This window comes from Perna viridis, chromosome 9 (genome assembly GCF_037379345.1).
Source record: "Perna viridis isolate PV_CMFRI_1.1 ecotype Kerala chromosome 9, ASM3737934v1, whole genome shotgun sequence".
NCBI lineage: Eukaryota > Metazoa > Mollusca > Bivalvia > Mytilida > Mytilidae > Perna > Perna viridis.
The window spans coordinates 10,884,895-10,907,625 of NC_142453.1; the positions used below are offsets into that span (position 1 = coordinate 10,884,895).

Below are 22,731 nucleotides of genomic sequence, written 5' to 3' on the forward strand. Positions count from 1 at the left end.
AATGAATATTTATACATTTCATCATATACAGACCTATAGAGCAACATAATAACAAAAACAAAAATGTGTTGCCATTTTGTGGTGTATCACATTTTACAGAATTTGCATGGTTCTTACAAAGACTACTACTTAATAGTCCTAGGTACGAAACTCGTACTGGGTCCAGGACTTTGGTCTTCAGTACTTTGAGCCACTTGACTACTTCTCATTCATTAACCCAAATATGTTTATGATGGATTTCAATTTTAAATCAATACTTGGCATTATTAAAGGAAATGTTTTTTTTTTTGTTTTACACATCTTGCAGATTTGTGTTTCTGAAGTATTGGACTGAAAAAAGGGGGATGGGTGTTTAATGTGCTTTCACACAGCTATAAAAATTGTCAGATATCAAAATTTTATTATTTATCTGAAGGGAAATTGTGGAGATATATATATTGAAATTGCCTTTCCAATGTGATCAGTGCCTTTTTTTTTTAAAGATCACCAGTTTAATTGACTAGCAGTTATCTCTTAGCAGGATATACTGATGCCATTATAAATGTAGCCGTCAGTCAGAATAAGTGACATTTCTGTAGCATGGTTTACAATAAACCTTGTAAAATGTCTGGTTGCTCTGAAATTATGAATAATTTAAAATAAATATATGTAATGTAGCAACATTTAAAGATTATTTGAAAAAAAATAATAAGGATCTACTCTTTAGGATGTCAGCTGCTCATGTTTAGCCATTTTTGTCAAATTTTTGGACTCCTCTGGTTTTATCCATTTCATATCAGTTTTATTTTTGTCCTTGTGACCTACAGTTTTCTTTACAAAATTTCATGAAACATTACCTTAAAATGTTATTTGATAAGTTTTTATGAAATCCTTGTCATATCTTCTGGGTTTTTCATAGACCAAAACAAACCTGTATGGAAAATCTTGAGAAATCATTTTCCCAAAAGATATCAAATTATTGTATCTCAAAAACGATCACGCTGACTTGTCAATTTTTTCACTCATTTTGTTCTAGCATGAAAGAACTTAAAATTTTTCACAATACTTTTAAACCCTTGTTAGTCTTAAACAGAAAAGGGGACATTCTTAAATTGGATATCTTTGTGAATATGTCTGTCTTGTGCGAGTGGGGACTTCTGTGAAGCAAAAGGCTGTTGAATTAATTTCTTTGGTATATAGTGACTTTCCCATAATTTATTTAACTCCATCTATGAAAAGGTCCATTGTACAGCTAAAAGTTGAAAGAAGCTTGACTAAAGCAAAGAAACTAATAAACAATAGTGGAGTTAACACTTAGTAATGCTTTTTGGTGCAAAATATTTGAGTACATAAAATTCTTTTTGTAAATTGAAATTTAAATTGAGATTTACTATACCATAAATATTCATTAAAAGTATAGAGATCAGCATGTCCTTGGTGAAAGGGAGAAGTTAAGAAATGGCTTTAGGCAAGAAAGGATTAGTCAGAGTGAATATCCGGCAAAGTATTTTTCGGAATTGAGTTTATTAAAGAAATCAATTACCATTTTTCTGGCTCTTATACTCCAGCTTCAAAGGAGGGGGTATACTGTTTTACCGTTGTCCATGTAACCATCAGTAACAATTTTTTCTGTCACAGTTTTCTCAGCAGCTACTTATCAGAGCAGCTTAAAATTTTAACACATTCTTTCTGTAGGTATTTATGGTGGGATCCATACAACTTCCTGTTTACTGAGGACTTTGTTTATTTTCCTTATATTGTAATTGAAAGCGGGGGTATTATTAGTGAGCCATAGCTGACAGATTTCTTGTTTATAATGTTGTGAGGTGATATGTTTCGTGTGTCCTTTGCTTGATAACTAAGCCTTGACACCCTAAAGCTTGAAGAATGAAAATTTTCAGAATATTCTTGAAACTAAATTATTTTCTGACTCACTCCATTGATGATGGCTATGAAAATTTTTGTGCTAATTTATTTTTGATATTTTATCATTTGAAAAGAAAATCAGTTATTAATTTTTATGATTTCCAGAAAAGTTTCTTTTGATAGAGATTGTAATTTAGTTAAATTGCATTCATAAAGCCAAATATAATTAAATAGCAGGTTTTCATCCACTTTTGCCTCTAAAAAATTCACACAAAAAAAAAAAAATTGGGATGGGAATTTCATAATCAGGATTTTTTTGCATCAGTTTCTAGTATTGTGGTACTATAACAAACAAATATTTCTCTTCTTGGTGACTAAAATGAAACTGATGTGACTTTTGATTTTGAACATATGTATACTTCAGATATCAAACATTAAGCTAGCAAATATCTGGTAAGGAATAAAAAATTGTAAAAAATAAAATCTCCCACCTGCCCCATATTTTTGTGGAGTGTGGAGGTTTTACAATTTTACAAAAACCTACCATTTAAGTTTACCTGACCTAACAAATTTGCTTTTTTTTTTCATTAAAATAAAAGTGAGACTGGTAGTTTCATTCACTTATTCACAACTATGGCTATTACATGTACACGTATTTGAAATTTTGCAAAGTACCAGGCTGTAATGGTTCTTCTGCCTAGTGTTTATTTGGTACATGTATCGGTGAAAAACATTTTTTACATACTCAACTGTTAGCAAAGGGTACTGCGTCTTCTATTCTCAATTTAATAAATGTGATATTTTGATAAAAGCTTGCCTTGAGCATTCCTATTTAATTAATTGATGTATTATATAATTTTAACTAAAAGGCATATAATCTGATCTAGAAGGAAATTTAAAATTTCATTCTAACATTTCAAAAAGGTGTGATTGTGTTACTTCAAAGTTTAATTTAAAGATAATTGAAGCCCACATTAATATGTGAATTACTGGTACACTGAGTTGTTATATACAGTCTTTAATAATGTCAATTAAGTATAAGTCTAGCAGCTCGTCGATGGCATTGATTTTTAGGAAGTATAAAGGGACCGTGGCGTCACATGTATGCAATAAATATACAGACCTTTTACAAAATATTCAAAGGGTTTTAGATGGGAAAAGGCTTTGATTATTTCTTGTGTCTCATTTTTGTGAACTTTCTAACACAGGAGCTTTTAGAATATACTTGCTAGGTTAATTTTCAACAGGAATGGTTTTTTTTTTTTTATGATGTTTTGAATTAATTTTTTTTTTGTCTATTAATTTTTTAAAATTTTTCTTGTAAAGTTTTGTTTACTTGTGAAACATCAATATTTTTTTATTATTATAACTAAAGACCAATGCATTGGTTTGATAAGAATTCTGCAATCACTTCTCCTTTTGTATTATAAAATTCTTTTAAGACTATATTCTTGTTGGTTTAATGTTCATATTACAGGTCTTACCAAGAAAATAACAAAAACAAAACTTCCATAAAAAATGTCAGTTGACATTACTTCATCACTGAATCTTCATTTTCGTTTTTTTGGTTGAATTTGAAACATTGTTAATTGAATTTCAATTTTTGTGCTATATTGTGACCAAACAAGTCGTTGTGTCCACTATGAACTAAATCCCTTTGCTTAAGTGTGTTAAAAACTAATATTGTGTCTATACTTGCCCAAAGTGAACAGGGTTTGACATGCTTTTATCGTATCATGCTGCACTCTGCGAAGCTCTTTATTGTTTTATACCCTCAGTCAAATTGGAATCACCTTATCCATTCAAACATCTAAATTTCAACTTCCGATGAATGGACCAATTTTAAATTTGATATGTGGTGTATAAAGATGGAGCATATGTTGTCAATGATTTTGGTTGTCATCTAATATCAACTTCTGTTTTAGTGGAATTAACTTAACAATTTTTCACAATATGGAATTATGAAGGGATTTTTCCTAATAAAAATCTCAGTTTCCGTTGGATAGATTGATATCAAATGTGTTTGGGTCTTTGTATAGATTGGGCATAACTTTTAAGGGATGTTGGTTGCTGTTAAATATCAATGTTCCATGTATCATAGCTTATGGCTGTTTTAAGCATTTATTGGTATCTTTATCTTTTTCTATTATAATCTTACTGCCTGATATATACTATATCGGGCTACTGTCATAATACTGAAAAATATATGCAGTTTCTAAGGCATTTACATCCAATCAACAGTGACTTCACTGATATGTAGAGTACATGTTTTGAATGTCTTGACAGAGCATAACATACATCATCCTTTTGGGCTCACTCTTCTTTTTTTCATCTAAACTTCAGATCTGATCTTATTGTGTGCGTCTTGGCTTCACTTCTCATAATGTATTTTTCCAAAAAAATGATCCGATTGTAAATCTGTTGGTCTGTCTGTGGTTGCATGGACTTAGGTGCTATCTGAGTTGTTTGTTAACATAACTATTAAAGGCTTGTTGTATAAATAAATATGAAATTTCTTTCATAACGTTACATAAAAAGCATTATTTGAGTGGTAATGTTAGACGTACATGGTAGAACCTAACAAATAATTAATATCGTAACCTTAATTTTTTTTTTCTTTGACGTGAATATTAACTGCTTGTAATTATATACATAAAAGGATAAAAAGTGATATTAAAATTTCTAGATTCTTTTGCTCATATAATTACATCATAAATAACATTTAACAACATACTGAATTAAAGAAAGATTTTTTCACAACATTCATGATAAAAGAAAGATTTTTTTCTGAACACAATCTTTTCCTTTGTGAAATGATATTGTATGCATTATGTAAGAATTTTGGATTAAATTCCCATTTATAATGCAGGATTTGTTACCTGTGTTCAAACTCTTTGATCTTTCAGGTGTCAGGTAAACTATTTCTTTGGGCTGATGTGAAATGTTAAAGCAGAATAATGCTTGAATTGCTATGAATTGAACAAAAAAGTTTTATTAAGCTATTTCATCAAGGTTTTACACAAAATTGTCTTCAGTATTAAACACAATTTCAATTTTGATGTCATTTTAAAGACTGATGGCAGTTTTGATACATTTATACATGATTTGATCATTACATTTGAATCATATCGCAGAAAAACAGAAATAATGTTTTATTGAACTTTAGATGATCACACAGTATCAGTACTCATTAAAACCAGGTTTTTTCAAGCTTGCTTGAGGGTTGGAAATGATTCATAGTGACTGACTCACTCCATGAATCTTGCATGGCTGGACTTAAAACTAAATAAAATCAAAATTCAGACTAAAGTGTTGTGATTATTATTCTATTGAATGAATCATCTGCTAAGATAAAAGGACATATTTCACCACTACTTCCAAGTTATCTATCCTTACATAGAAGCCATGTTTTTCTTGGCTTCTGAAAAAGTCATAAAAATTGTTAATAATAATAATACCAAAACAAACATAGAACATTTAAATCAACCATTTCTAGGTAGGACTCTACCTGAAAAAAGTTTTTATTTCTTTTTTCCTTTTTTTTTTTTTGGGGGGGGGGATGCACACACTCTTCAGTTCAGGGAAATATATTGTACACTGTCTTATTTACATATTTCAGAAAAGACTCTACCTAAAACAAAAGTTATTAATTTTTTTCAGGGATTAGGGGTTGGCGGGTTAGATGTGTGTATGTTGACAGTCTTCAGTTCAGGGAGATATATTGTTACACTGACTTATATTTGTATTTCAGGAAGTCAGTTCATTATCACAGTTTTTTCTGATTGTGCCATTTATGCCTTATTTTATGAGGTTTTTTCCATGTTCCTAAAATTCGAATAAAAAAAATTATTTAAAAAATTTTATTGATAGAGTGTTTTTGATTGTTCAATGATCATTTAACAACTGTTTAAATGTATTTCATTCAAGTATTAAAGAATCTACACTGAAAGTAAAGAGGATGAAAAAAGTATAAAAGTTTATCCTTACAGTTTTTAGATACATGAAAAATTTGATATACGTAAAAGGGAACATGTTAGACTCTCCATAGAAAAATTTTGTAATACTAAAAACTCACCATAGTTCAGGTGTAATATTTTTATCGCTATTTTGTTTAAAGTCCCTTTTATCTTGCTATACGATAAATTTCAATCTCACGCCAGTCCAGTGAGAATGAAAATTATCGCCAGTTTCTATGTCCTCATGTGACATTAAAGTAACGGCGTAGGAATATTTGACAACCCCAAATAACCGTCTGTTTGTTTACTTGTATGAAATAATGGCTGATTTGTGGCAATATTTTCTAGTCTACAATGGAAAATGATTAAATACAGTAACTTACCGGATTAAATTAATAAATCCCAAAATTATTCCACAAATTTTAAACACGACTGTCATGGTTAACCAATTTTTTTTTTCAAATGATGTGTATCACTGCTGCACATCATACATGATGTCACGTAGCACGTCGCTGAAAAATAGTGCTGAAAGGAAATTTGCAGCGCTTATAAACTTACATATTTAGGGCAGAAAAACTGAAAATAAAAAAGCTAATACCTTAAAATTCAGCAAAACAGCAATAAACAGATTATTATATATTTTTTTAACTGGCGGGAATTTCTAATGCTCATCTTGTCTCACGGCCAGTCGCTTGATGAGATAAGCATGAGAAACTTCCTCTCGTTTAAAAAATATTAAATAATCTAATATTATAAACAATTGAAAATGAAAGCATTGATTTATTGAACACTGGTTAATGTTTGAACCAATTTTATGTACTATTACCTTAACTGAAACCTTTAGTCATAGAATTAATCTACCTTTTCTTAAAAGCATAACAATTCATATTCCTATATTCTTGCCTATTCATTATTCATGCCTATTCATAAAACGTGTTGCCGTGGTAATCTGAGGATAATAGTGTAATAATGATGGTGGAACCAGAGGAGTTATTTGATATCAAACAAAATGAACATTTATTTCTAATTTATTTTACATATTGAGACTAAGCATTTCATTTATTCTTGGTTTAATGTTCTCTTTGGTTGTTAGATAAATCTTAGTCTTATTTATGGGATATTAGCTACATTCGTCGGAAAGTAATGGTTTGGAAATGATGATATCAAAGAGAAAATCTGTTGGGCCAATATGTTAATATTATAATAACTCTGGAATTGGTGGTGTAGATGGTCCAGTGTTGATTATAGTTGATAAAACACAGAATTATTGAGGCTACTGATTGAGAAGGTAAACCTAGGGTAAATGACATAACTCTTGAAATCAGTGATATGTTTGTATCATATTCAATGTCACCAAAGCCTATCAAGCTTTCATTTGAATCAGAATGAAATCAATCAAAGTTACTTTGATACTTACATGAGGTTGATGTTAAATGCTGAATACAAATGTTCAAATGGTTTGCAAGTGTTGTATCCCTTACCTTAGGTCAACCTCCTTAAGCAGCTAATGTTGTAATTTTATGGTTTGTTCCTGGTTTGAAAACAAAATAGAAGTAACTAGTTTGATAGCGGTGGGGCTTTATTTGTTTATTTAAGTCAAAAACAAAAATGCATCCTAATGCTGTTCGGTCCAATCTTTTTTCAACCCTGATCACCTCATTTAGGGTCACCACAAGATTGCAAAACAGAAGTTACACTCCACTGCAGATTCCATGCATCTGCAGTCCACAGTCAGCTTATCTTTTAATCTTTTGATTGTTCAAGGAGTGAGATTTCCCTCTTTTCAGCTTTTTTAAGACGGAGATTTAATGTGACAACCTTTTCCACAGAAAATAAAGATAATTTTGCTAAAATTCAAGTTAAGAGATGAGACAAAGAAATAAAATTTATGATAATCTCATGTACCTACAAAGGGCTTCTAATCAAAATTTGAGTAATTAGTACAATTACAAGGATTTGTTGATTGTTTCTCTATGAATGTTATGTTACATTAACATTGTATTTGTATCAATTCAATAAGTCATTTAGAACATAATTTGTGCAACAATATTTTTTTAAGAGGGAGATTTCATGGGGGTGGGGGTGAACTTTGTGACAGGGAGATTTGTGTCTCCCATGTGGGAGACTTTCTCAAAGAGGGAGAGTGACCCAAAAAGAGGGAGTCTCCTATCTGAAGAGTCAGGAGATGTTGGTCATTCATGTGTCGTTGTGTCATTTCATTACTTTTTAGTTTGATTTAGAAGAATTGTCATCATTACTGACCGTGGATTTTATTACTTTTTTGGTCTTACAGAGCTTACCTAATTGTGTATTTACAGTAACTGAAGACCTTTTGGTGATCTCTGAAAGCATTTACTATTTTGTATTTAGGTTATATACTTATGGCACAGTGCATTGGTTACATTTCACCATATCTGTTAGTTTTCTAGTTTAAAATTAAAAATGTGGTTATGGTGATAAAAGTGATGGCTTTTTTTTTATTTTATTTTATTTCTACATGTAAGCAATTGCAAACTCAGGGAGTAATATTGAGGTCATTTACAGTTAAAAAAAAAAGAAAAAAGACGAACTGAAAATGTTTATAATTTTGTTTTCATATATCACTATGTTTTGCTTTATAAAGACATTTACTCACTCCCTACAGGTGGGTAGGAAATACTTATAAATTTAACAATGACATTAGACATTTTGAAATACCTAAAATATGCACGTTTTCCATGCTATAAACCATTATTTTGTCACTTCACCTATAAAAGGGTCGTAAAAAGAGATTAATATTAGAATTATTTAACACTTATGTTGTTTGTGTAAGAGGCTTTATTTCTTAAAATGGATGAAAGTGTTGTTAGGTACAATTTAAGAATCATCTCTTTGGAAACCAATGTGGGGGGTCATTTTGATAGGAAACCTAAGGACAGAGGTCAATGTAAGGAAATGATTCATTTTTGTACAGTGCATATAAGGCCAAGTGGTGTACACATTTTTCCGAAAATGAAAACAAACCCCGAAAAAGTAACAATTAAGGTCATCACAAGTTAGCTTGCATAGTGAGCTTGAAGATTGGCGTTGAGTTTTGTTAATAAATTCTGGTATCCACAAATGTGTAACTACTTAATGAAGGACTGAAACTTCATTCTCATGCAAATTTGATCGTAAGCAATAGGAGTTGCAGCTTTTGGAAAAAGTTGTACATTGATGTATTTAAGTTCACCAAAGGGTTCATTTGTTTTAATAAGGCAAGAAAATTTCAAAGTAGTGCATTGAAATTGTCTTTATGTAGTGGAGATAACTCTTTATTTTGTTTGCACAATTTTATTATGACTGTCAGCTCAAAAATAATACTTAATATGGCATCATATGCAAAGTCATTGTTCATGAATATCCTCAACCTAACTTACAGCAAGATTGAAAATATGTGACTTTGTATGAGATTTCTACCTTAGTTCTAGTTTTTCGAGATATAACTATTTAAATATAAAATTTGCTATTTGTTTCTTCTCCTGAATATTCTAAAAAGAGGTTCTAATAAAGGTAAATTTATGTTTGGTCTTATTTTTCAGTTTAAATGCAGACGCAGAGAACAACAGGTACGTCTGATTTCAGCCATTTGTTCTACAATTTTCTGTGCACATGAATAGCAAGGGTCATCTAAATTTCTAGAATCATTGCACTAACCACGTGAAATTGACCAACAGAATGAATTCAATTTTACAAGTACATTGAACCTATTCAAAAAATGTATTGCATTATGAGATAGCTATAGTGCATAACAATCCTCATTGGTCAAGACTATTGAAAAAGTGCTCTGCATCAGTGTAATATTGTGAATGAGGATGGGAGTTGAATTTTTCACTCATTTGCAGTGACACTTAATTTTCACATGAGTAGAATTTGATCAACAAGCAGTCATCTTTGAAATTTTTATTTAAATTTATCACAGAACAGTTTAAATTACATTGCATAGGAAGATTCATATTTCATTAGAATGGAGTTTTTATTCTGCAAGGCACTTTTGTAGTATCTTAATGTGGATATTTTACAGCTTTCCATGTCAGAGCTTGCCAAACAAGCCATTGCCAAACTGGAAACCAGAAAATACCAATTTACGAAGGAAAAAAGTGTAACAAGAGTTACAACCCCTACTTCTGATGTTTACAGTCAAACATCTAGTTTGGAATGTTGTGCAATATGTTTGGAAGAATACAGAGAAGGACAGGTAATATTATAGCAAACTGTTTACAACATTTGATCTTGGGGAAATTAATAAGTAATATTACAGCAAATTGTTTACAACATTTGATCAGTGGGAAATGAACAAGTAATATTACAGCAGTTTGTTTAAGACTTTTAACCAAGTAGAAATTGACAAGTAATAAATACTGTTGGTTTCTTTCTGACAGTTGAACCAAATGGCAATGGACTTACTTAGTCAAAGGGAGCAGTGGGCAGACTGTTCAATATGACGATAAATAATAACAGCATGTGATCTTTTTTCAGATAGTACCAAGTTTTGTTTGCTCTTATTTGCCAATTGAGGCTAAATTAAAAATGTTTTTATATTTCCTCTGCAACATTTCTTTGTGTTAGGAAACTGTTCAGTAATGGATAGAAATATTGAAAAAAGAAATTTTGTCTTTTCAGACCTATCAACATGTGGCTTGGTTCTAGTATAAACATGTAATCTAAGATAATAATATTATAATTTATTGGAAAGAGTGAATAACTAGAATATGATCATGAGCGCCAAAGAACACCTAGATTTAACAAGTGTGCGAAAATTGTTAACCACATAAGTTAAATATTTATGTGTTCTTGGCACAAATTATCAGATTTTGTTTTTTCACAAAAACCAATTTAATATCTTATATATTATATAGATTTCCAAAATTATTCATTGTTATTTTCAACATAAATTTTAAATTTTGCAAAAAGAGGATTGATATTCGTGATGTGAAGTTTTGTGACATTTTGGTGGAGAAAGTCTGAGAGTAAAATTGCCAAATATATTTCTCAGTGAGAATTATCAAAAATTTTTACACAGGGAACATTTGGTAAATCTCTCCTATCAATATGATAAGAACATATAATATGTCTTATGTCACTTAACAGCTTTGTATTCCAGACATTTCACAAATTTGTATTCCAGGTTTTGAGAGTTCTTCCCTGTTCCCACGAGTTTCACCGTGGCTGTGTTGATCCATGGTTGGTAGACAAACGAACATGTCCATTTTGTATGTACAATATAATAGGTAGGTATTAATAGGAAAGAGTGAATAACCAAAATATTATCATGAGTTCCGAAGAACGCCTAGATTTAAAGAGTGTGCGGAACTTGTTCCATGCACGAGTTAGATCCTCAAGCGTTCTTAGCACGTTCTCATGCACAGAACAAGTTCCGCACACTCGTTAAATATAGGGGTTCTTCGGCACTTGTGATAATATTTTGGTTATTCACGATAACCAGTTGATTATCCTATTTATTATGTAGATTTTCTTCATAATTTATTGATATTTTCATTATGGACTTGAAATCTGTGATTGGCGGATTTATATCAAAGTTGTGACTTTTTGGTGGGAGAAAGCATGGGAGTGAAATTACCGAATTTATTTCACAGGGTGAATGATCGAAATTTATTACACTGGGACCATTTGAAACTCTGCTATCTATGTAATGTTAATCAATTTATTGGTTCATATTGTCATGGAAACTTTCAATTCAATTCTTACTTGAAATTCAAGATTTAGGAAAACATCGAAGTTTTTATAAGAATTTTTTTTTTCTATGGAACCTGAACTATTTATCAAAAATGTTTATTGTGCTTCAAGGGAATTTGTAATTAATTTATAGGTTAGAAAATGAGTCAGGACTGAGTCTTATAAAGCCTATTTAAAAATTAGTAATAAAAAAGTCTTTGTTAGAAAATTTTCAATTATTAAATTTGATGATCTAAGGGGAGATAATTAATAGTTGTTGTGCTTTAACTCTCTTAACTCCTCTCAATTTCACAAAATTCACAAACATTGATAATATTTAGAAGTCATTGTCATAAAATTGTATTAACTTGATTGATATTTAATATTGATTTATTCTTTTTGAATAACTGGTAAGTTCTACATGAGAATTTTGAATTTATTTGATATGAGCTAAGGGGAGATAATTTATAATCAAAATGTTGCTTTAACTCTCATATATTTTCTTATAATTTGGAGATGAATAATGATATGTAGATTACTTTGTTATAAAATTTTATTAACTTCAGTGATATTTGTCTTATTTCAAATTCTCATTTGCATTTTTTTTTCTTTACAGAGTCTCATAATAATACACAACAGTCTTCACAAGTGAACTCTTACACTGAACATCGGACTCCAGACCAAAGACAATTTTATCAACTACCTCCTAATGACAACCTATACCCTCAAATACAACATTCCAATTATTTACATTATTTAAATTATCACACACAACTTCACAATGCCTGTACTTCATGTGAGGGTACAATGGGATCTTCCGATTCATCATGTAACTCACATTACCGACAGTTTCATCAAAATAATCACCATCATTGTACTCATGAACCTGTTCATCAGAGTTACTATCATGCATTACCGTCATGTTGTGCTAAAAACAAAACTACAGAAATTGGTCGTGTTTATCCTTGTACATCTTTCATTAGCTCAGGGATTACTTATTCACATCATGTGACTGCATCGTCATTTCATCATCATGTCAATTATTGCCAGACACACAGACAGATAAGCAATTCCACACATCATTATTATTTTGGGAATAGTACTCGATTATTTCAATATAGAGCCAAAAAAGTGCCGACGCAAGCATGTGATAGTGATCCTGAATATACCTCGGGTAAAGATATTAGCATCAAAGCTCAGTATGGCAGCTGTAGCAGCGATAGTTGCTCAGACCATGTGCCTAGCAATGGTAGTTTAAATTGCCCAGAATGTGTTCGCCAATGTGATAATGTTGCGGATAGCAACTTGAGTACTTGTGGTAGTTGTGAGAATCAAGACTGCAGTGACAATTCTAGTTATGACTCTAATGTGTTTTGGGGTGGCGCTCCTGATCAAATGTGTACTGATGTTAGTTCAGAAAAGACTTCTATTTCTGGGATTTCATACATGGAGAGCATAACTCAATTTTCTGACTGTCAAAATAAATTGGTTGATGGTCACAACTGTAGAAAAATGATCACAAAAGATGGGAGTTTATCAACATTAAATTTGAGTGACATATCAGGGTGTGGATTGTCGGTAAAAACTTGTGAATCTTGTTCAAATTTTAGTTTTCAATATAAAGGCAATTCTTCTGACCAGTCATTGAATTTAAGTGAGATTTCTGGACTGACTGACGCTTGTAGTGTTTCCTCTTCTACTAGTCAGATAACTAATGAGTGCTTTCAATGTTGCCATAGCAACAGTGAGCATGTGACTTCTTCTGAATGCAATACTGTGCCAGGGGAAAAGTATAAATACTCAGGAACTATTTGCAACTCAGCAAATACCTTGCCGAAAGACGTGAATTTGGATATGTGCAAAAACTGTGTATTGCAAACTGAAAGTTCAAAATTGGACAACTTTGAAGTTAATTGTGTTCAAACAATATGCAAATGTAGCAAACAAATGCAATGGAATATTGAAGGGTTCCGAAGAACCAATCATGATTGGTCTTCAAAATGTTTAAACCACAATCACAAAAATACTCAGGGTCATACTGGAATTGACACAGGCAAACTTCACACTTCACCTAAAACTGTTGTACGAGAAAAGAATAGAAATCTTCTTCAAAGTTTTAGACTTAGCAGATCATGTGATATTTTACCTTCAATCAGGGGAGTTCCAGATCAACAAGGAGACCACATTATTTCAAGACAACCCAAGCTAATTGCCAAAGATTCAGTTGTAACAGCTACCTCACAAGGTAATAATAATCATGCCACTTCACATCTTGCATCATATTTTGATTTATATAACATAAAACATTGTTGCCATGTCCTTGCATACAAGGGCTGTATGCCTGGAATTTCAACCTCCTTTCCTTTTTTGTATTCATATTATTTGTTTCAAGTTCTATTGTGGCTAGTTTAAACTTGTTATTCTTTCTCTACTAAGGAGAGAGGGGTATCCTGTTTTACCCTTCTCTGTGCTTCCATTTTTAACAATTTTTTCCATCACAGTTTTTTCAGCAAATATTCATCACAGTGGTTTGATATTTTAACACCTTCTTCTGTAGGTATAACATATGGTGGTATATATTTTGGGGGAAAAAATTTGACAATACCTTCCTGTTTACCAAGGGCTTTAATTATTTGCCTTATGCATGGGGAGAAATTAATAACAAACAACACACAACAAACAAGAAGCAAAAAGAAAAAAAAACAACTAGCCGAGGTACTCAAGGCCGGCATGCCTTTCCTGGGATCCATGCCTGAATTGTAAAAGCTAAATCTGACATACTTTCAGTGCAATGTATATATACTTATAAGGCCAATATATATATATATATATATATATCTGTTCAGGGTAGGTAAAATCATTTTATTATTAGAAGTAATTTATATAGACATTTATGGGAGGATTTTATGATTTAAATAGTGCTGAACTAAAAAATGATAGTTTAGCAGCATTTCAACAAAAATGAAAATAAAATATCTTAGGGTAGGCAGGGAAAAAAGCTAGGAAGGATAACCTTAAACAGACATATTTTTGTTTGGCCTAATCATGACAATATAAAAGAATCAACATATTCACCAAATGCTTGTTTTAACTTCTAGGATCTTCTGTCACAGTCTACCTAAAAGACCACATGCAGAATGGACATGGAAATGCAGTTTGAAAAGATTGATATTAAATAGCAGTCTTAGTAAGAATCAGGCAAAATCTGTTAAACGTGATACACTTAAAAAAAGGCTATATATTTTTATTTTTGTTATTACGTAGCTTTATAGGTCTATATGATGAAATGTATAATTATTCATACCAATCTGTCTGCTCTTAGAAGATAATCAACATGGAAAATCCTACAGTTTCTATTGTATTTTATTGTCATTTACAGAGTTATCTCCCTTAATTTTGAATTCTACAGTCAACCTATATTATTTTTATCTCCTATAGAGCACGGCTTATCTGAAAACCCACATGTCTATTTCTGTTAACTATAACATATTAAACAAAATATCAAAAATAAAAACATGTAGGTTTGTCAACCATTTTGCATGATTCTTAAGTGGAGTGTTACTAAATTAGGCCACACTTAAAAAAAATCTATAATTATTTGCCAGTTCATGAATAATTTAGGCAGCGGTTAAAAAATATTTTTTTGTTTATTTGTTTTCTTGTGATACTTGGTTTTTGTGCTTTGGTTAATTCTTGGCTTACCTGTAGAATCAAACTACTTCTAACAATTTTTTTACTTTCAATATTTTTTTACCACTAAACCTGGATGTTCAACATGTAAAGACTTTGAATTGACTCAAAATAGTGGGGTAGTTACCATAAGTATAAATCTTTATGATATTACATACAGCCCAAAATGTCTTCTATTTTTGTTGACATTTTTACATTCCCATGTCTGTCTGTACATCTGTCCTAATTAACTATGTTCACAACTCATTAAATTTGAATATTGGTACATGATAGAAATTTCCTTGAACGATGATATTGTCTATTTTGTAAATGTACACAAGCGACAGGCATCTGATTAAAAGACAATTGAACATCCAAAATGAAGGAGGTTTTCTGTTAGCTGCATAATTTTCTCAGACGAAAAGGCTGTGTAATGACCAAGAATCAGCTTAGAAAATTCCTATACATATATGTGTTTTCTATAACTTTCTGGTTTGATAATCTACAAAATGTAAGTACTTATGAAGGAAATTCTTTTTAAAAAATGCTGGGAAAAATGAATCATCCAAGTTTCTCTAGAGTTCCAAGCTAAGGGAGATAAGCAGAACTTTTTTTGCGTTTTACTGTTTACCTGTTGTAACAGGCTATATTTTGTCTCTAATCTACTTATGATCAGCAGTAACTGCCTGACAATGTTGGGATAAAGTGTTTGGGTCGTAAAAATAACATAAGATCACTGTATGAAATTTCTTTTTAATGCTACAAGAATGTGTTGGTTTTTTTTTCTATGAGAGGTTCCAGCAAGACATTTATGCTACATTACAAAAAAAAGGTAAATTCACAATCATATATTTAAAATAAAAACAATGTGTGTTAGACTCATTAATGCATTGTGATACAGTGAAGTCTGTCTAAGTAAAAATTCTGTGTGAATGTATTAGTCATTTAGATTAGCCAGCTATTCCATGTACAAGAAGGTGTCTTCTTTTTACAGCATGAATTGGGATAAGAGGGTGGCATTCACTATTTAGAACAGTTGTGCAGAAATATCCTGTTCAAAGTTTTATTTTCAAATAATGTTGAAGTATAGCCCATAGAAATTCTGAATATTATCAGAATTGGCCTGTTTTCAAATTTTAATCCAAATCACTGATTGGCTTTGTTGTTCAAAATATTTTTCTGCTGGACAAATATTATCCACTGGATAACTCTAGTGCAATCTATACAACTATCCCCCGGATAAGTCTAGTGTAATATGTATATGATATCCACTAATTAATTTTAGTGTAATCTATATAAGTTATCCACTAATTAATTTTAGTGTAATCTATATAAGTTATCCACCGATTAAGTCTAGTGTAATATGTACAAGTTATCCACTGGATCTACGTAAGTTATATCCAATAGATAGATCTTTATCCAGCGGATAAAATTTTGAACAGCTGAGCCCAGGATTCACTGTACATAGCTTTAAGTGTTGTAGATTTGAAAACAAACATGTATGATCTGTATTAATTTTCAGTCCCAGTAAGATTCAGGCAGTAGGTGAAACATGGTATGAAAAAAAAACATCATTTTGATAGTGTGATTTGACTATTTGTAAAATCAGAATCAAGGGAAACAGACAAGATTTTCTGTATGATGCTGAACCATAGAGTTACAATTTCATTGAAGTGCATTGAAAAGGAACATTTCAAAGGTAGATAACTCTTTCTAAAATCTCATTTTTCTAAGATTCTATTGAAAAAAATTCTGAGGAAATCCGACAATGTAGAGATCAAATAATGTTTTTTTTTTCAAATAGAGAAAGTATCTATGAGTGATATTTTATTGTCATATTGGTCGGGTTTTGACGTGCATGTGTATGATTTTTCTCATTTTGCCTGATTCTTACAATCACTTACATTTCATTAGCTATTTTAACATGTTTAGGGCATTTTAACAACATTTATTTCAGTTTGTACCTTATTCATTTATATTCAATGTTTTGAGGCCAGTAATTACGTAAATTCTTCTGAAAAGGTTCTGAATTTTTTATTTTTTTCTTAAACATTGCATATGATAATATTGTATTTTTATTTCTGTCATAATTTAGTTATGATGACTTTTATTATGTCCCTGAGCATTTTGGCCTGTTGTAGAGGGTCTAGGAGAGAAGTGGTGTACGAACATAATTGGAACTGCTTGGCCATTTCTGCTGCACTGAAAAACCTCAGATGCAGGAAGGAAAATTTCTTCTTGAAAAATTTGATGGAATTGTAGTCATTTGCTACTCAAAGTAAGTTTTATCCAGCAAGTGATGCTAGAAAATTTGGTTAGATATCACTAGAAATAAAGAATTATGGCAAAAAAGAGCTTGGAAAAGAAGGAGTAATGAAGGGAACCACGTTTATAGCAGTAATCAAAAGAATGTAATCCAGGGACAAAGAGCAGACATGGAAAACAGACATACACAACAAAGAACATAAAGTAACTAAAATCATACATACAAAGTAACAAAAGTAAATGAGCAACTCGGACTCCACTAAAAACTGAGAGCACGGAGCAGGTGCTTTTCTAGAAACACCCACCGAGTTGCTCATGAAAAGTCAAATAGGGGTAGACGAAAGAGGAAAGGAAAACTATGACACGTTGAACAAATCAGTTTTCATGGCGCAGATAGATACACCGTAATGATCCACGAGTTGATGATGACGACCATAAAAATTTTGTAGTTGTGACTTCAATCTTTTATCAACATAACCCTGCTCCAGAAGCCTATTTGTTAGAATTCTAGCGTGATACACTAAGTCTGCGTAGTCTCGGCAAGCTCTGGCATAACATTTAAGTTGTGATATGAACACTCCATACGCAGGTGCTGAAGGGATGTTACCGCAGATGAAAGGAAAGATGACAATTTTGAATGAAAAGTCACGTTTGTCGTAAAGTTAGGTCAAAAGTTTTCCTTTACCAACCATTTCCTTTAAGAAGTAATGTTAAAAATTTCAACCAGTGAAACTATAATTTTAGAATTTGGTTGGGCAAATTCCAGACAGATTCTTCTGCTTAGTGCCTGAGGTTTTTCTTTTGGCTGAGGAGTTCAGAATGGTATAAACAGTGTAAAAAAGGAAGCTTGTTTGTTGTGAGGGTATGACAGGTGAAACTCTCCCCTTTTTAAGACAATGAATAATTTTATGGAGGTATGAAAATAGAAACAAATCTACAGTGGAAATGGACCAGTATAGGCAATGAATATGGAATGTGAGAAAGGGGGGTGTTTTTCTGAGTGATAGATGGATAGGGGAATGAAACATTATAAGAATGATCATTATTTATTTCATTGTTGAAGATGTGACCAATTTCTGTTTTACATATGTTGTTATTTTGTTATGCAAAACTTCACATGGATTATTATTGAGATATTAAATTATATAAAAGTGTCATGGACTTATTTTTAGTAAAGCCTTTGAGATTCGGTCTCTTTTTACACAGATATTATTGTACAGCCTGACTAATTCTTGTATGAAACAAAGATGACTAAAAAGAAAAACGCACACTTTTGAATATGTTTTGATAGAATGATTGAAAGTTGCTCAATTCCGTTATCAATGGCTACTTTTAGTTATAGAGGCAAGTGGCTATCAATAAAACTAAATGAATAGTTTTAGACAAACATTTTATCAAAATACATCCGTTATGTAAATGTATTTTGTTGAGTGCCACCAACAGCTTGAGAATCAAATACCATCGAGATCCAAAGATAAATTGTTTACAAGAAATATTTAAAACCAAAAGCAGTGAAATAAGGAAACCACTAGTTTCTGGGCCGTATATGTCATATACATTACATCTATGAATAGTCATTGTCAGTTGTTTAATCTGGTTTCCTGGTCAAAATCATATAATGACATACATTTTGGGCTTTTAAGACCATGTGAAAGTTGCAGCTGCCATAGTATAACTGATTTTCCCACCAAAACTTCAAAATGCTCTGATATGGTATAATTTAGTTTTCAGGGGTGAGAATAATGTCCGACATCTAATTTTTATGTTTTGTGGCAGTAATGTGAACGGGAGGTGACTTGCCCCACGTATTTTTTTCGCCATCTTCCGTCTTCCTATCAATGAACTTTTCCGGAGAAATTCTCAGAAACCGCATGGCAGACTCTTACGAAACTTTACACCACCTGGAGCTGTACCTTAAGTTTTCAAAACTCTGAAAAGGCGGCCACTTAAAAAAAGTCCAAAACTTATTCGCTCATATAGTCTTTACATAGAAACTAACACATTATAAAAAGCAGTTTTCGGCATGACATGGGCTGTGTCCTTATTGTATGACTTATGATGTACCGTGATTTTCAACTCCGCATGGGAAGTAATGAGATTGATGTTATATACAATTAGGACATAACTTTTTGTTGGTTTAAACTGGTCTGGAACTTGTACATGTAGTTTATGCATTAGTGTTACGTATAATCAGTTTCGTTATTTCTGTTTTAACGAGAGGCTCGGGCATTTTTAACTGATTTTCAGATGTGTTTTATTGCGCGATATTTTTCTATATAGTGGCCAGATTTAAAAAGCGAGGAATGTGATCACGCCTAAGTACTTTAACTCCGCGACATTTTTTGCGCCCGTCCCAAGTCCGGAATTTCTGGCCTCTGTATATATTATTCCGTTGTCACTTTACTTTTATATTGCTGCAGTATATGGGGACAACTAGTTCCCTGTACCTGTTTGTATTATTGTTTTAGGGCCAGCTGCATCCTGCACCGTGGTGTGAGAGTTTCCTCGTCATTCATTGAAGGCCCATGGGTGGCCTTGAACTGACATTTTTCATCACGGTGGGGTTGTTGTGTCTTTGATATATTCACCATATAGGTTCTCTTTATATATTTTTTGTGACACTCGTGCCGTGTTGATTAAACCATTTTTATCCAGAATATTCTATCGCCAATTTTTTTCAGATTTTTCCAGTAACTAGTTTAAGCCAAAAATTAATGACCCTCAGTATAATTTTTATTTCCAAGTGATATCTGCCTAGTTCCCCGTACACCATAAAATCCGGGGTTGACTTTTTGACATGCATTAGGGTCTTACAAAATTTCAGATGTATCCTTTCTATAACAGTATTATTTTTAATGTCGCAAACTTCGCAACTGTATAAGAGAAAAGGTTGTAGAACTCGGGCAAATAAATCTAACTGGCATTCCAAAGGTAAGTTGTATAATCTGCATTTACGTAGAATATCGTATATGACTCGATTTGCCTTTTCTACGTTTGCCTTTTTCGCTTTTGAAAAGCTACCCATTCTTGACAACAATATTCCTAAATAATTGAAACTATCAACCATATCAAGAGTTGCATCATTGTCTTCACAATATCTTCACTTTTGCTAACATTAAGTTTCCACAAAGTACAATAGTCATAAAAGTGCATCAAGTTGTTTTTTGTAGATCGGATTCTGATTCTGATAGTAACACCGTGTCGTCAGCATAAACTATAATGAAAAGATTTTAAAAATGAGAGAGTTCAGTATCAATTTCTTATATTAGAAGATTCAGTCCATGAATGTTTCAATTCTTGAAAAGGTCTTCTAAATCAATGGCATATATTGAAAAGTGTATAGGTGACACATTTTCTCCTTGTCTGACACCTATTATACAAGGAAAGATATCAGAATATTCAATTTCCTATTAAATACTGTAGACTTAATTATATTATTGTACATATTAACAATTACATTAAATATTTTACCATTAATTGTATTATTGATAAATTTGACCACAACTCATGTCGCCATACAGTATCGAAGGCCTTAGCAAATCAATAAAAGGCGCAAAATAGTTTCTTTTTCTTCTATTTTAGTAGTTCTGTTAATAAATGAAACGTAAAAATGCTATCGATCGTAGAGTACTTTATTCTGAAACCAAACTGGTTTTCTTCAGCATTAAAGAATTTTCAAGAAAGTCGTTCAGCCTAGTATTCAATATTGCGGTGAATAATTTACCAGCACAGCTCAAAAATGTGATCGGCCTTTAGTTATTTGGGTCATTTCTATCATCCTTATTCTTGTTAAAGGGAATAATATTGCCTATCAGCCATGCCGCTGAATAAAAAATTAGGTTGAAGAGTTTAACATAATATAAAGGCATCAACATGTTTGCCGTACTTTTAATATATTCATTGACAATCAAATCGATCACCACAGGCTTTAGATTTGTTTTAAAGACCTTTGATACATTCCGATATTTCTGTTTCTGAAAATTCTTGATTTATATCGTCATTCAACTCACCATCTGGTGCTCCTAAAATGTCTTCATCCGAGTTCAAAGACTTGAAATACCCATAAAAACATCTATAGGCACGGATGGTTGCTTTCCTGTTTTCTATTTGATCTTGTGTTTAATATATCCCAAAATGAAAGTATTTGATTTTAAGTCTTTGAGCTTATTTCTCATACGAATTCTGTAGTTGTTCATAGCCTTGTTCATTTTACCTTTTTTGTCTTTCTCATTTTCTTTCATAATTGTTTCCTTTTCAGTCGTGCCATGGTTTTTATAACGCCTTTTGGCAATTCTAAAAGTTTTTCTATTTTATCAACATGTACAGTCGCTATTAAACCATGGTTTGTTTTCTTTCTTACAGTGATGAGAACCATTTGGGTTTAAAATGTAAGATCCAAAGACCTGTTCTGCTGGATCAACCATAATATAGTTCACTTTCTTCATATCATGTACTACGTCATGGGTTATATTTAGAATATCTATCAAGCCGAGTTCATGTATCAGTTTTTCGACAAGATTGCGGTAAATACTTTATCAGAACTCGTTCTTATTGCTTACATTCCATTTTCTTATCTTAGTTTGTTCTATTTACTTAGCTCTGATCATGATTTTGGACATGAATGTCCAGCTTAAGGGTTAGATTCAAAGTCGATGGAGAGTGAACATCTGAGCGAAAATTCAAGTACATACAATTGTTTTACAAATTTTAACGTCTCATTACTACAAATATAATTAGATACCAAACTAGACTGTTTACAAGTAGTAAACATGCCCATTTTGTCGCAATTTACACTACCATTCATTATAAATATTTTATTGTTCTTACAGAATTCTAACAATTGGTTTCCATTAATTATTTTATTGAATTTGTCATTACTTTTCCTACCAAGCGATGTGTTTAACAAATTCAGCAAGTTAGTCTAAATTATCCAAATGTACAATCGGACCATTCTTATTTTCTAGAAGCATTATGAAATCCGGGTCTTCGCTCATCCTACTGTTACAATCGCCATTAAGTCTTACATACAACAAAATTTAAATCACATTTATGCATAGAGTTTTCAGATGGTATAATATATTCCCAGTTACAAATTCCTCGTCTATATCTAGAAGTTTTGACGAGATTTTGAACCAAGCAATGAATTTACTCTTGGTTGGGCGATTTGTCGTAAACATATTTGTAACCAAAGGCAATACCACCTGATTTACTTCCTGGTCCTATGTAAACAACTCTGGCACATTGATTAAACCAACATAATGTAATTACAAACAAAGAAATAGAGTTATATGGCTATTCACTA

At 31.7% G+C, this 22,731-nt stretch overlaps 1 protein-coding gene and 1 long non-coding RNA gene across 3 annotated transcripts in view; one reads left to right on the forward strand and one right to left on the reverse strand.

Annotated features, from left to right (window-relative positions):
- The window catches only part of LOC148606670 (uncharacterized), a 65,356-nt gene extending 46,773 nt beyond the window's left edge, over positions 1–18,583 (forward strand). Inside the window, exons 6-10 of the mRNA XM_088544459.1 lie at positions 9,362–9,388; positions 9,844–10,017; positions 10,948–11,050; positions 12,112–13,740; positions 14,594–18,583. Of these exons, the coding sequence (XP_088400585.1) occupies positions 9,362–9,388; positions 9,844–10,017; positions 10,948–11,050; positions 12,112–13,740; positions 14,594–14,655 (1,995 nt within the window). The 3' untranslated portion in view covers positions 14,656–18,583. The remainder of the gene's footprint in view (positions 1–9,361; positions 9,389–9,843; positions 10,018–10,947; positions 11,051–12,111; positions 13,741–14,593) is intronic.
- LOC148606671 (uncharacterized) lies at positions 3,958–6,396 on the reverse strand. Of its 2 annotated transcripts, none has more exons than XR_015915030.1 (3): positions 6,185–6,396; positions 4,725–4,814; positions 3,958–4,302 (listed from the first exon to the last, which is right to left on the reverse strand). It is a non-coding gene; the product is annotated as an uncharacterized LOC148606671 (long non-coding RNA). The 2 variants fall into 2 exon arrangements; XR_015915031.1 differs by lacking the exon at positions 6,185–6,396 and adding an exon at positions 5,921–6,141.
- Positions 18,584–22,731: the final 4,148 nt, after the last annotated feature.